At 38.1% G+C, this 15006-nt stretch overlaps 1 protein-coding gene across 1 annotated transcript; it reads right to left on the bottom strand.

The window, feature by feature from the left end:
- Nucleotides 1–6904: 6904 nt before the first annotated feature.
- On the bottom strand, nt 6905–14619 carry LOC120426278 (uncharacterized). The gene is made up of 2 exons (XM_039591023.2): nt 12534–14619; nt 6905–7162 (listed from the first exon to the last, which is right to left on the bottom strand). The coding sequence occupies exons 1-2, from the start codon at nt 13925–13927 to the stop codon at nt 7093–7095; spliced, it is 1464 nt and encodes a 487-aa protein (XP_039446957.2). The 5' UTR covers nt 13928–14619; the 3' UTR covers nt 6905–7092.
- Between the last annotated feature and the right edge of the window lie 387 nt (nt 14620–15006).

Here is a 15006-nt window from a genome sequence, read left to right as displayed (position 1 = left end):
TTTATGCGGGTGTTGCAAGCACGTACCATATAGACCGTGAGCAGAATTCAGACTTCTCAACATACAATGTGTATCTTTGTGGATTCAGTTTAATTGAGTTACTTCACATGATTTTTCAATTTTTCAACATTTTCCTAATGCAGCGCAACACATCACTTGATGAGCTTCGCTTAGCCCAAGGTCTCCGGTAATTTCGGGCGCTTTTTATGGAAACCCATCATCTGCTCAATCACACCAAGCCTTTTTTGCGAGTCAATTTCGCGGCTAGTTAATCCTCTCATCGTCGATTCTAATGCCATTTTTTGGCAGGCAACGGACGCAGACCAAAGTGAGGAAGTCCGACACTTTCGACAGCAGAAAAAAAAATCGAAGAGATGCAATTAAGAGAGCTCTCCGAATCGAACCTTGACATCCGAGGAGCAGGTGAAATCCTTTCGAGCATAATTCTATTTTTGCTTGAAAAGTTTTGCCCGATTTCGGCTCTCAAGTGAACGGCGAATCCTTGGCAGAATCGAGCATCGAAATTTAATTGCCTCCCTGTCGAGATGATGCTCGATGCGGTCATTATTCTAATTTTGGACTTAACGAGAGGTGACCTTAGCTATAGAGGATAATCCGAAAATTACACGTTTAGTTTCCCAAAATTGAACGTATCGGTTCGTTTCGTGGAGCGTGGTAGACTGGACAGTAATTTTCGAACGCATCCCGAGTTTCGAAAGACAAAGACTTTGGAAGAGTTACGCGTGAGCATAATTACGACAAAATGAAGGCTGAGAAATTGAGGACATTTTTGATGTTTCTACGTTGAAATTGAGGGAACCAAGATTTGACCTAATTACACAACTCGACATTTTTGAAGTTGATGTCAGTAAACGCTTCAGTTTCATCAAGGTATGATCTATTTGTGCTTCCTGAACACGCTCTAATCGACAGAATTGAATTTTAGTGAATTTTCTGCAGTAGGAAGCCGGGCTCTAACATTTCAAAAGGGCGTAATATTGAATATTTGACCTTTTGAAATGATTGTCTTGATTACAAATTCAAAACATATTTTTTACGAAAATTTCAGAAATATCATTAAAAATAGGACCTTTCATTGCCGAGATACAGTCCAGACTCGATTATCCGAAGGTTTGTATGGGACTTCGGATGATCGAATCACGAACAAAATAGAATTCGTATTTTTTTCATTTTCTTGTTTTTAACATAAAATTCGAGTTCTGCGACCCCATTTTAGTCTAATTTGAGTTGTAGATTGCCTTTTAAAAATAAAATGCTTTTTTTCAATATTACATCACCGCCATTTTGGCCGCCATCTTGGATTTAAAAATTCTAAATAATTTTAGCGTAGTTTAGGGGTCATACTCCAGCTCCACAATTAAAAATTAGACAACGAAAAAAAGTAGTTTTTTCCTGATTCGATTAAATCCTAAGTTTCGATTATCCGAGGCCTTCGGATAATCGAGTCAAGACTGTATTAGTACAATAAACTGAAAGACTGTATGGATGAGACTTAAAAAACTACAATTTTCCTGTTTCTTTTTCTTTTATTCGATGTTTTTAAGCAACCAGAGGTCCAATGTTTTTTTTTCATTTTCGTCTCCTCAAGAGACTTTTCAAGAAAAAAATCAGGAGACACAATTTAAAAAAAAATCGAATGTTTCGTTTCTGAAAATTTCGATTGCAAATTTGATTTAACATAACAACATGTTTTCGAATAAAAATGCTATTTTTCAAAAAAAAAAAATTAGTCATAACTCAGTGCCAAATTTGTTGTCCATTTTTTCTATGGCACAAAATTTGCCGTTTGTCCCCTAAAACATAAAAATTTCAAAATGTTAAAAATATGGATTTTGAGCAATTTAATTTTTGTGAAAAAAAAACCTTTTATTAAAAATCCGTGTTCCATTTTTATTACATCGATCAGAATTTCATTTTTTTCGGAAATGGACGAACATGGACAGTATTGAAAAAAAAAACATTTTTACCCTCAAATGGTGACTTGAAAATTTTCTATTCCAAATTTAATTTGGCTATTTTAAAATGATTTTTGAAAACTTTTAAGGAACATTTTAAATAATTTTAGAAAATCATGATTTTGAAAAAAAAATCCATGCTACTCTGTGGCTCAAAACTTGCCTTTTTGGTTTACTAAAACAATAAAAACAAAGCTGCGCTTTTTAGGATTTTTATTTTTGTGGGAATATAAATAATGAAATATAAAAAGTTTGAGGCCGGTACAAATATTTTGCAAAGTTTATGTCCGCAAAAACGGAAGCAAAAATAAATCTAAAAACTTATTTTTTATGGAAAAAGATATTTAATCAACTGAAAACAATTTTAAATGCATTTTTCTGCGTTAAAAATCACCTTTAGTATATTTGGGCTCGGCTAAAAAAAAGTTTTCTTGTGTAATGTACAGCAAAAAATTATTTTTTATAGAAAAAAATTACAATATTTCGCTATAAAAATATATAAAAAAAAATATCTTTTGAATCACCTTGTCTCTTTTTGAAAAATGTTAGCTGAAACTAAATTTTCTCAAAAACTAAAAAAAAAATTATTTTTATTTTTCATATTTTTAACACAAAAATATTTAAAAAAAATATATTGGAAATAACTAAGGTGGAAACACACAAAAAAATATGCTTTCCACACGGAGAAAAAAGGTTCCCAAAATCGTAAACAAGTGTTCATGAAATTGGGAACCACGAACAAAGTGTGGTTTTTGAGAAACGTACCATGAATATTGAACACTTTACGATTCTAAGAACTCGTTTTTCTCCGAGCATGTTTTTTTACCTCAACTGTAAGCATGTCTTAGACATTAGGCGATGCCTTGAAAATTTATCTTATTCATTAAATTTGAAAATATGGGTAATTCTGAAAAAAAAACTGGGTTGGGAGTTCCCAACTAAAGATAAGTTTCTCATAACCTAAGCTATCCAAATGGAGGTCAGTTGGTGCACACGTGAGCACTGTTTATAAACTCCAGCACAGTTGATTGTTTTGACGGCAAGAGTCACTTATCGTTAACTGGAGTAGAGTCGCTTTTTTTTTCGAAAGTACTCACCACTGTGCGGTCAGTCTAGTTGGTCTCAATTTGCAAAGAAAGCCAACCATACTGGGCTACTGTTTTAGGAGTTGTTGCTAATACGACCAATAATAATCCCAAGGAGAAAACTTATCCGTGCAAAGTGTTGTGCCCCCACATCTAATAACTCAAAACTCGTTTGAATTTATTATACAACTGAATTTAGGTTGCGAGACTCATTCGTGTGAGCCTTCTGGGTGATGCGTTTTTCAGGTGGCCATCACGAGAGGCCTCCGGGGGATGATGGCTCCGTCCACCCGAGACACACTTCAAACTCATTTTGGACAGTTGGCCAGTGGAGCGCAAAATGCTATCTCTTCAACTCAGTGGCCAACTCCTCTCCTTAAAACGTGGTTTGTTTTCGCCAAGTCGGCCAAGTTTTTCAATTTCGCGGTCAAAAACTGTGCTAATGGCTTGTTTTCTGCCATCATTGCGGCAAGACTGGGGATGGGTTTCACGCGACGGGTAGATGATGACGACAGAAGAAAGTTATGGACTGTCTCTCTAGTCGCTGAATGGCCGTTGAAGGGAGGAGGTGAATTTTTGTTGACGGAAGATGCTTTGGCCATGGTAATTGACGGGTTTGCACAGAGGCGGTGTGACAGCAATTGTTTTCTTTTTTTTTCGGCGTGGCCTGTATTTGATTTCTGGCGAGGGTCTTGTTGACACAAAATGTGCCAGTTTTGAAAGGCCGCTGAGGGAAATTTAGAGCAAAAGTGCAATTGAGCATGGGGTTTTCAGTTGCGAAAGATGAGGAAAATAAGACAAACATTGTGAACATTGTAGGTGAAACAATAATTTAGCTAATTATATCTAAAACAATATCTGTTTTTTTTAACAAAAGACAAAGCAAAAAAAAACTTTAGTTTAGCTTAAAAATAAAATGACTTTATGCATCTCCCTCACATTTCTGAAAAGCTTAAAGTTGAAGAGCACCTCTTTTCGGATACAGTTTACCTGCATTTATTTGGAATAATATAAATTACACATAAAAAATGTCAATTTGAATATTGTTTTGATTTTTTAACTGTATTCATATCTCTATACACTGCTGCCAGAATGTCGGTGTTTAATCCTTCTGCTAATATGAAAGAACACGGAGAAAAAAGAGTTCCCAAAATCGTGAAGAAGCGTTCATGAAAATGGGAACCTCGAACAAAGTGTTCAAATCCCATGGTACGATTTTGAAAAACGTACCATGAAATTTGAACACTTTGTTCGTGGTTCCCATTTTCATGAACGCTTGTTCACGATTTTGGGAACTCTTTTTTCTCCGTGAAAGTTTTGTTTTTTTTTTCCTAAAAGAATTTGAAAAACGTCACGACAAAATAAGACAAGAGAATGATTTTTTTTTAATTTGCATCATCAAGATTTGAGAAATACAATGGACCACCCAAATGAGTATTCATAACATTAGACATGGTTGCCAGATCTTCGAATTCTTAAAAATCTAATTATAAGTTCTAGAATACAATCGTTTTGGGAGTGATGTTCATCCGACGACTTCGGATGACATGTATTTTCAAATTTATTTACATATCCGCAATATGAAAAAAAACTGAAGAACTGATAAGAAAAAATGAATGACTTTGTTGAAAAAAAATAATCGAAACAAAAATTCACAAAATGCAAATGATGCACAACATTTAGACTAGTTTAACATGCTTACATGGTACAAACTAAGACCATTGCACAGTGGGAAAAAAGGGCCCAAAAAATTACCGCAACATGATTTCGCGCAAACCATCAATTTCTATACACCAAAAGCTTCGTTTTTGCACCAGGAACAATAATCCGATGAAAAATCGCACTGCACGGACCGGTGGCCGGAGTACAGGCCACCGGAAGTTCCGGATTTTTGGAAAAAGTATCTGATTTATCAAATTGTGAACTGATAGGATTTCTTCTACCTTAAATAGTCATGCAAAACAATCTTAGAATAATATTAAATACCATAGGACCCATCGGAACCGGTTCCACCGATCTCCGGTGGCCACATCCGGAACCGTAGTAGGAAACAGCATAAACTAGTCATGCGACGTATCAAACTTCTTGATTTTGGATGGGGACATGAGTTATACACTTCTTTTTTTTAAAACATGAAGTTTGATATGTTGCAAGAGAGGTTTCAGGAATTTGCCAAATATGATCTTCGGATGTACGGGACCGTGGTGTAGGGGTAAGCGTGATTGCCTCTCACCCAGTCGGCCTGGGTTCGATCCCAGACGGTCCCGGTGGCATTTTTCGAGACGAGATTTGTCTGATCACGCCTTCCGTCGGACGGGAAGTAAATGTTGGCCCCGGACTAACCTAAAAAGGTTAGGTCGTTAGCTCAGTCCAGGTGTAGGAGTCGTCTCCCTGGGTCCTGCCTCGGTGGAATCGCTGATAGGCAGTTGGACTAACAATCCAAAGGTCGTCAGTTCGAATCCCGGGGTGGATGGAAGCTAAGGTGTAAAAAGAGGTTTGCAATTGCCTCAACAATCAAGCCTTCGAACACCTAGTTTCGAGTAGGAATCTCGCAATCGAGAACGCCAAGGCAATGCTGTAGAGCGAATAATTTGATTTGATTTTGATCTTCGGATGTGGCCACCGGAGAACCTGGGAACCGGTCAAATTTTCCGATCTTTTCGAAAAAAATATTTTGAAAAAAATTAAATCAGGACTAACATTTTAAAAGAGCCAAACATTGAATATTACGCCCATTTAAAATGTTAGTCTTGATTCCACGAATGTTTCATGTATTAACATTGAAAAACGGACCATTAGTTGCTGAGATATCGACATTAGAAAATGGTGGGTTGTTTTGGTGAGACTTAGAAAACTTCAATTTTCGTGTTTCTTTTTCTTAGAGCGGCTGTATCTCAGCAACCCGAGGTCCAATCTTCAATGTCTCTTAGACAATTTTATAGCAAATTTTCTGAACTTTTCAAAAAAAATATTTTTAGAAATGGTCGCTCATGGTCACTATTTTTAAAAATCGAAAAACTGCAAATTTTTTGCTAAAATCAAATTTTCAGTGGCTATATCTTGAAAACGAAGCCCTTTATCAAAAAAATTGTAAAGTACTTTTCGATTGCAAATTCAATTTTGCATTAAAAAATAACTTCAAATTTGTTTTTGCATGAAATTTGGATTTTTTTTCCAAAAATCACTATTTTCCAAAAATTTATAACTTGGCGGCAGATTTTTTGACCATGTTTCTCTATAGCTCAAAAGTTGCGGATTTTAGTCCCCTAAAACATATCAAAAAATCTCGAAAATCAAAAAAAACGTATTTTGGAAAATTGAGTTTTAGTAAAAAAAAAGTTGATAAAAAAATCTGCAAATTTTTTTTTCCGTGTACCTATTTTTTTCTCAAAAGTCCTCAAAAATACCTATAACTTTGCCGAAGACACCAAATTGATCAGAAAATTCACTCAAAAGTTACAGCTGTTTGAATATTTACATACCATTTTTGTATGGACATCAGCCAAAATTGTATGGAGACTTGTATGGGTGAACCAATGACACAAAATAGCTTATTTGGTCATAGGGAAGGCCCCCACGAAGTTTGAGTCAAATAAAAAAATACAAAAAATAAAAATGGTCGAAATCGGCCGATTTCGTAGAGAGTTGCTCTGTAGTTTTCCAGAGACTATTATATTTAATACATTTTGTTTGTTCTCAACCAAATAATAAAAAAATCTAAAGCTCAATTATTTCTTCAAAAACGTATATTTCTATAAAAACGCATTCCCAAATCATAAAGTGAATGGCACTGCGAATAAAAAGTTTCCCATTCAAACTCACTCAACGTTTTTTTCTTCGGGGAGTTTGCAGAGTTCAATGCTGTCCAGCGAACAAATTAAAGAGAACCACAGACGCAGAGGAGGATCGCCGAAAACCAGCAAAAATAGTTCACATTAGATTGACGGGGGCCGTTTCTTTCGTGGCCAGCCAGCCAGGGTATTGGGTTAATTGGACTCTCCACCACTCTAGTCTGGTGTCGGGGTCAGACCTCACGTGTGTGCGAAAAACCAAACTATCCTCCACGGAGGAGGTCTGCTGGGGGTCTGTCGAACGCGTATCCTGTCAATAATGAGAAAAAACCTCAGCAGTTGATTCAGTAGAAGCATTAGAGCAATCATTAGATTTATACAACTGAAAAGGGGGAAGGGGGGAATCTATATAAATCTAAATCATACAGTTCAATGTCAGAAGCGTGACTTGTGGTCTAAACGCACCAAAAATTGCGGACTTGGTGAGCCAAAGTTGAACTTAATTTCCTTGTGTGCCCCCCAAAACGCCACATGATTCGTGTGGGGTATAAAAATGCAAAATTGCTCGCCTAGCGGTGAATCAAAATTAGACAAATTAAATACAGTTCACATAAATCACGACCGGATCAACACGCTGTAATGGAGGGTGAATCGTGTGCGGTTTGTACTACATGTTTTGTAAGTGGTTTAATGTTGTACAATTTATGTTATTAAAGTCACGAGAATGGTTATTAGAAGAAGAAAAAATCTGCAAATTCAAAAAAAAGTAATATTTATTTAAACAAATCAAAACTCATCCAACTTGGAGAAGTGCCACAACCTCATGTATACACGGAGAAAAATGAGTTCCAAAAATCGTGAACAAGCGTTCATGAAAATGGGAACCACGAACAAAGTGTTCAAACGTTTGAAGACTTTATTCGTGGTTCCCATTTTTTTGAACGCTTGTTCACGATTTTCGGAACTCATTTTTCTCCGTGTAGTGAAACCAATCGGCAGTCGAGCGTAGTTCTGCAGTTCACACACCGGACGGAGCGCATTTCTAAACCAACAATAAAGACCTTCCGATATTGCGCGTTCCACTCGGCATTGAACGAGGGCCGCGTCGGAGGGACGGTTCCGAACATGCCACCGCGCTGGAACTAATAATGTTTTAGAACTGTGTTCTTTCCCAGGTTGGATTTTCTATTCACTGGACACAGCTGAAAAAAAAAATTAAGGGAAAAATAAATATTTTTGCATTTTATGGTCGTATTGCTTGCTCAGGGCGGATCCTGGACCTTCTCATCTCCAAAACTGTTTCAAAGATATTGTTCAAGAGAACTCTACAAACTAAACTTTTCACAGTGCTCCCAGCAACAATCAACACAGGTACTAATCCGCGACCTAATGACAATGACCAACAACAGCTATGACAGCAATGACGACGCTCATTCACTGGTAGTTCTGAACGTGGTCACAGGGCAAAACACAGCAGCTTCAAACTGTGCGATGATATCAAACAGAGGACCCAAAACGGCTTTGTCACGCGTTAGGAAGGCCCCCCTTCAAACTACCACCACGACAACAACAATGACTGTAACTTTACTGGTGGTGGTCGTGGTGGAGTAGAATTCAAGTGCAATGCTACCGACGGCCACTACTGGTCACTTTCCACTCGACTGCATCGCACTTCTCGGCGAGAAGGGGAAGGGTTGATGCGTTGGAATTATTCATGAGGCGAAACTAACAACCTACCGTGACTTCAACGGTCGGTGGCGAAATTCTTTTCCGCAGCCGTCCACGTGAATGTAAAATTTTGCTGTACTTTGATGGCGGTCAACGGTGTACCGTTGTTTGGCCGATGTTCTTGAATTCTGGCCAGTTCAAGAACATCGCGCGACATTGCGACATTTATGATCAACGAATATCTCCTCCCTTTCGAACAATGATTGATTCACAAAATTCCCGCCATCAGGGTGACCTCTAACCTGCGAACAAGCGAGGCCTGCAGGCCGAACAACTAAGAATGGGGTACGGGACGGTAAATCACCATCGACCGTCATCGCGTGGCATTTAAACGTGGAAATAATAGTCACATAAAATAAAAATATCTACCAAGTGACCAGCCCTATTTAGGCATGAATCATGCCGTAGATAGCGATCGAGAGTTGGCTTGTTAGGCGATCTTTGATGGTAGGGGAGAGTTGGGACTCTGGGAAAGATACATGATTATTTTTTCAAAAGGAATTGAATGTGAGCTTTTTGAAACTTACAAACTAGCTATTTTATTAAAAAAAAAACCGGTTTTATCAAAAAACATGATTTATATTTATAATGTCTTTTAAGTAAGTCAGAGAATTAAATGCTAGCGTTACAGATATAAATCAATAATAATAACATTAAAACTTTTTCAACTCTTCGAATAAAGCCTTTTTTAATATTTCATTGCGGATTGGCAGATCATTGAAAATTGCAAACTTTGCTATCTGTCGGGTACACAACTCATTATTTTTGAAGTTTATGACAGTACACGCTTCAGTTTCTTCAAGGTATGGTTGATTTGGACTCCTCGAACACGTTCTGATCGACAGAAATGAATTTTAGTGAATTCCCTGCCAGTAAATAAAATTGTAAATTTCGGGTGTAATGTCCAAAAATACACAATGCATGTGTTTGCAAATGTAGGCTATTTCCACTTCCAATTTCAGTAGTGTTGCCAAAAAGTCAGACTTTAAGAAATAAAGGAAAGATTGGAAAAAACCTATCGTGCGAAATAACCAAATAATCGCCTTCTGTCTTTAAAAGATTTATTAATTCTAATCAAATATTCAGAACTTACTATAATATAGCTAGGACTTACTGTTATTAAATAAATCTTTTTAAAACCTTTTTTTTTAATGTATAACCTGTTTTTTTTTTGCAGAAACCTCAGAAAAAACATTCAGTTTTATGTTGTAATGTTATATAACAAATATTTTTCAAAGTTTATGTCGCCCCCCTTCAAAATTGGTCCGAAAAATCAGGGGGCAAAAAAATATTTTTTTCAAAAATCTTCAAAATTTTAATGAAAATAGAAGTCAAATCAACTTAAAACAATCTAAAACGCATTTTTCTGCATTGATAATCATATTTAGCATGTTTGGGCTGGATTAAAAATATTTAGATTTTTTTTGAATTTCCAATGTACAGCAACACAAAAAATTTTTTTTTGCAAATAAATAAATTTTCGTCAATACTTAGGTATTTTGGAAACTAATGATTACAAAACAACTGGACAGGTGTAGAATACATTTTTAAACACTTTGTTCATGCATATGTTGAAACCATGGCTCGTAAATTCAATTTTTAAACTTTTTTATTTTTTTGCCCCCCGACTTTGGTCAGAGTCGAGGGACATAAACTTCAAAAAATAATTACAACAGCCTAATAAAAAAAAAACAAAAACATGCAAAATTTAAATGGAAAATCCAGAAAAACTAAAAACCATTCAAGAAACTAAAAAAATTGTCAAATTTAAAATAACCATTCAAATTTATTAAATCTACATTAGAAAATTTAAAAAATAATTAGCTGAAGAACATCACATCTATCTCGAAAATTTATCTTAAATAAGGGCCAAAATTATGATCAAAAATTATTGAGAAATTGGATTGGTAAAGTAAACGGTAATATCCCACTCAAGTTTGAATAAAATTAGGTGACAGAACTCGAATTTGATTTTAAAAGTGCGAAAATACAAATTCCATTCGATTACTCGAAGTTTCTGAGAAACCTTCGGATAAATTGAGTCAAAATCAAAAATAATCATATCAAAACGTATTAATTTAAAATTAATGTAAAATCTCAAGATTTAAAAATTTCTCAAAATTGGTCAGAAGGTTTTTTGGCTCAAATAAGGCCGATGCAAATATTTAAAAAAGTTTTTGTCTCTCGGCCCTGGCCGAGGTCAAGGGGGCGGCAAAAAAATATTAAAATATAAAAATGTAAATAACAAGCCATAGTCTTCACATTTAAATGAAAAAAGTGTTTTAAAATGCATTTTACACTAGTTCAGTTGTTTTGCAATCATTAGTTTTCAAAAAATCTAAGATTTGCCAAAAACAAAAATTGTATCGAAAAAAAAGATTTTGCATCGAAAATTTTCAAAAAATCTTAAGATTTTTTAATAAACCCAATCATGCTAAAAATGATTTTAAACGCAGGAGAATGTATTTTAATTTGATTTCAGCTGGTTGCACTTGAATTTTCATTGAAATTTTGAAGTTTATTGTGAAAAAATTTTTTTTGCCCCCTGATTTTTCGGGCCAATTTTGAAGGGGGGGGGAGGGGGTGACAAAAACTTTTAAAAATATTTGTACCAGCCTAAAGATACGCTTATTAGTTGCGGTCTAAAAAAATATTTTCGAAGAAATTAAAAATTTAACATTTTTTTCAACAATATCAGATCGACAATCTCGTCGATTTAAAAATACTCAAGGCTTCCGAAATAAAGCATTTTAAAATTAGGCACGCAAAAAATATGTGTAAAATTAACTTTTACAGTAAAATTTTCGTAACTCAAAAAATAAAGTTTCAAAACGACCTTTTCGAATGTAAGGCTAGCTGTTTCGATCCTCAAACTATTGGCCGTAAAAGCCCTACTAAGGCTTTAAAAGTTTTTTCTTTATAAGTTTTTAGCCATAATTATTTTAATTTGAATTTTTGGAACCACCCTAATTGTCTAAATTTAAAAAATACGTAGTATATAGGGCCATGGTGAAATTTTAATTTTAACTTCAATATGGAATTACTTCATATTTATATAGGAACTTTGATAAGGGGCCATCCATAAACCACGTGGGCACTTTAAGGGCTAGAGGAAGGGAATGTTGGCGATTGCAAACGCTCCGGAATTTCCAAAAATGTGTCCACGTGGTTTATGTATGATCCCTAAATAGAAATTGTTTAAAATTCTTTGTCTTTAAACTAATCAAGATTAACACATTAAAAAAGTTTCTCGAAAACTTTACTATGATTGCCAGAAAAAATTTACACTTTGAATACGAACTTACTTGAAAATTGTATTTAAAAAAAAGCAGTACTTACACGGAGAAAAATCTGTTCCCAAAATCTTGAACAAGCGTTCATGAAATTCGGAACAACGAACGAAGTGTTCAAATTCCATGAGGAATGCAATCAGAACACTTTGTTCGTGATTTCAAATTTTATGAACACTTCCAGAGTTTTTTTTTTTTTAAGTGGGTTTATGAACAAAATTTTATTTTTTTGCTTTTTGGATGTTTTTAAAATCGCCTAGTCAAAATCACCCAAAAAGCAAAATATGAAAATTTTGTTTATAGAACCTTTTAAAAAAAAAACTCCAGACTTGTTCACGATTTCAAGAACTGATTTTTCTCCGTGTACCAATTTTCCTGCTAACTTAGCAAAAAATAAAATTATTTTTGTGTTGCTTCAATTACAAAAATAAATTCCGTAATACCTTAAACAAATTTTGCTTGAAATTTGTAGCATTGACCCTCTAACCCCCATCTCCCCTAGCCCTCCAAAGTACTTCATTTCCATCAAACGAGCGCGACCTTCACCGCGCCAAACACAATAGCAACATTGACTAATTCATTTCCTAACTTTGCCACAATAACAAACGTCCGCATCACCTCTCACGTCCCTCCCAACAACCCCCTGAAAAACGTGACACTCACCGTTCCTCAGCATCCTTCACGCTATCCCAGGAGTCCCCCACGCCGGACGACCCTCCATCATCGTCCTCATCGGGCTTGCCCTCGTCCTCCAGCCCCGAATCCTCCAGACTAATCTGACAGCTCGACAGGACGACCTCCTTGCCGTTGTCGCCTACTTCGATCCAGTCCGCCGTACGGATGCGGGCCGTTCCCGTGGGGGAGATTTCCGGCGAGGATCGGTTTTCCGGAAGTTTACGCTGCCTCCGGACGATGGAATCGGAGTGGCCACCGGTGGCGGCTGCGGCCGCCGATCGCATCGCGGTCAGTTCCGAGATGAGGAGCTCGTGGAACGCGACCTTCTTCTCGCTGAGCTTGGAGTCGAGGGTTGAGGGGTCTATTGGGGGCGGGGTGACTTTGACCACGGAGTTGGCGTCGTTGGAGGGCGTCACGTGTTCGCCACCTTCCGGTTCCGGACGGTAGGGGAGCCGGATTGACGAGCTCCGTATCACGTGGTTGGTGGCCTCGATGATCGTGGAGGTGGCGGTAGCACCGTTGGTAACGAGGTCCGAGCCGATGATGATCTCGGTCAGGTGCGATGTTCGGCTTGGCTCCCGATTTTTGAGGTTATTTTCCCGTTCGAGCGAGTTGCTGCTCGCGATGCTGTTGGTGTCCATGGAGTTGTGCTCGGTGCCACTGTCATGCTCCGAGGACGAACTGATCACAATTACATCTGGGGAATTACGCTTAATGGCGATCAGGTCGCCGTCGTTGGAGCTGTTGTCCAGCGGATCCAGCAGCTGGTGATGATGCCGGTGGTTGTAGGTATTCTTGAGCTGTTTTTGGCAGATGCTGGTATCGTCTTCTTCGTCGGCGGAATTAAAATGATTGCGGTGACCTCCACCGATTCCGAGGAGGTTCGTCGCTTTGGAGTCCGTGGTGGTCTTTTGCAGCGTGGACACTGGCGAGGACGATGCCGACGTGGACGCCGATGAGGAAGAATTTATCTCAATTATACTGCACGTCGAAGTGTACATCAATTTGCCGTTTTCCAAGTTGCTGGAGTTATTAGTGCTAATCGTCGTTGCTGGCGGCGACGGCAGAACAGGTCGCGGAACATTGTTGCTGTATATTCCGTGGGACTCGCCGACGTACAGCTCGGTCTTGGAAGCTCCGAGCGGTTCCCTGGGATCGCCGCTTTGCGGTTTCTTGATCACCTGCTGATCAAACGCCGGAGACTTGTAAACCACAGTACGTCCCGGATGGGGTGGTTTCAACGTGTGAACTCCCGATATCTGGTGGTGCTGCTGTTGATTACTGGGAGAGTTCTCACGGTGCTTAGCTAGTGCATTGGCCACCGCAGCGGCACTTGGCCTCGGCGGCACCGGAGGTCCCGGCTTCCTGGTGCTGGTCAACATTTTGATCACTCACAATTCATATCTTCCCGATGATACACGTGAATCCACTTCAAATTCTTCGCTAAGTAGGACACCACACTCTTCAAGTAACCAATGCCAGAACTAATCACGTGAACACCTCAGAAATCCGAACCGAGCTTTCCCGGCTCAAATTACACTCTCCAAATACCCTTCTCACTCTCTTCTGCGTCGCCGTGGACACAAACAAAAACGTGACAAAGGCGATAATGATTTATCTCCGTACTCTGAAGCTACGACGACCTCCACAAACAGGCGTGATTCATCCGTAAACAGCTGAACGACTCTCCAGAAGACCTACTTTTCTCACTTTCAACCCAAACTCGCGCACTCCCAAGGGCGCTTCGGATTCACTTTTGATTGTTAGGAGCGCGCCTCAAACAAGTGTCTTTCGACACCGCTACCTCAAACCACGATCGACAGGTAACAGCCCAAATTATATTGCACAAAATGTGGCGTGAAATCGCCCAAAAATGGACAGCCCCCTCGGAAACCGCTTCTCCCCTTCGTTTTCCCACGTGTGTGAACGCGAATCTCGAAACTTGTTTCCAAAACACCGCGACGCGAATATCCCCAGTGCGACTTGGCGACTCTCGCGACTAACACGCGCGCAAAACACAATCCGCAACGACGCCGATCCGACCGACCCGATATCCTAACGCAAACTGAGTGAGCGAAGCGGAGCGGCTGTTTGGAACAGGGTTTTGCGGTTCTAGAGAGACTGAGTTGAGTTGAGAGAGAGGAGAGCGAAGAAGGTCGCTGGTGGAACTAATACAAGTGTGAGTCCGGAAAGGTGTGAATGGAAGAGGCATGAATTGTGACTAAGTGGTTGTGGGGGTGTTCAAGATTTATAGTAAGACTTAGAGTGAATGATCTATGGTGATTAACTCAGGATAATTCTTAAATTGAAAAGAATCTTCAGGAAATATTGTAGTTAATTTTACAGATTTTTCCAAACATACACTATCTTAATAAACAAGACATAAACTTTGAAAAAACAAAAATTTTATAACTTAATTTTGTTTTGTCGTAATTTTTCATCAAATTTAAGCGGCCAGCCC

Source organism: Culex pipiens, unplaced genomic scaffold (genome assembly GCF_016801865.2).
Source record: "Culex pipiens pallens isolate TS unplaced genomic scaffold, TS_CPP_V2 Cpp_Un0005, whole genome shotgun sequence".
Taxonomy (NCBI): domain Eukaryota; kingdom Metazoa; phylum Arthropoda; class Insecta; order Diptera; family Culicidae; genus Culex; species Culex pipiens.
The sequence above is the reverse complement of the archived record's forward strand: the minus strand, read 5'-3'. Positions and strand labels throughout refer to the sequence as shown.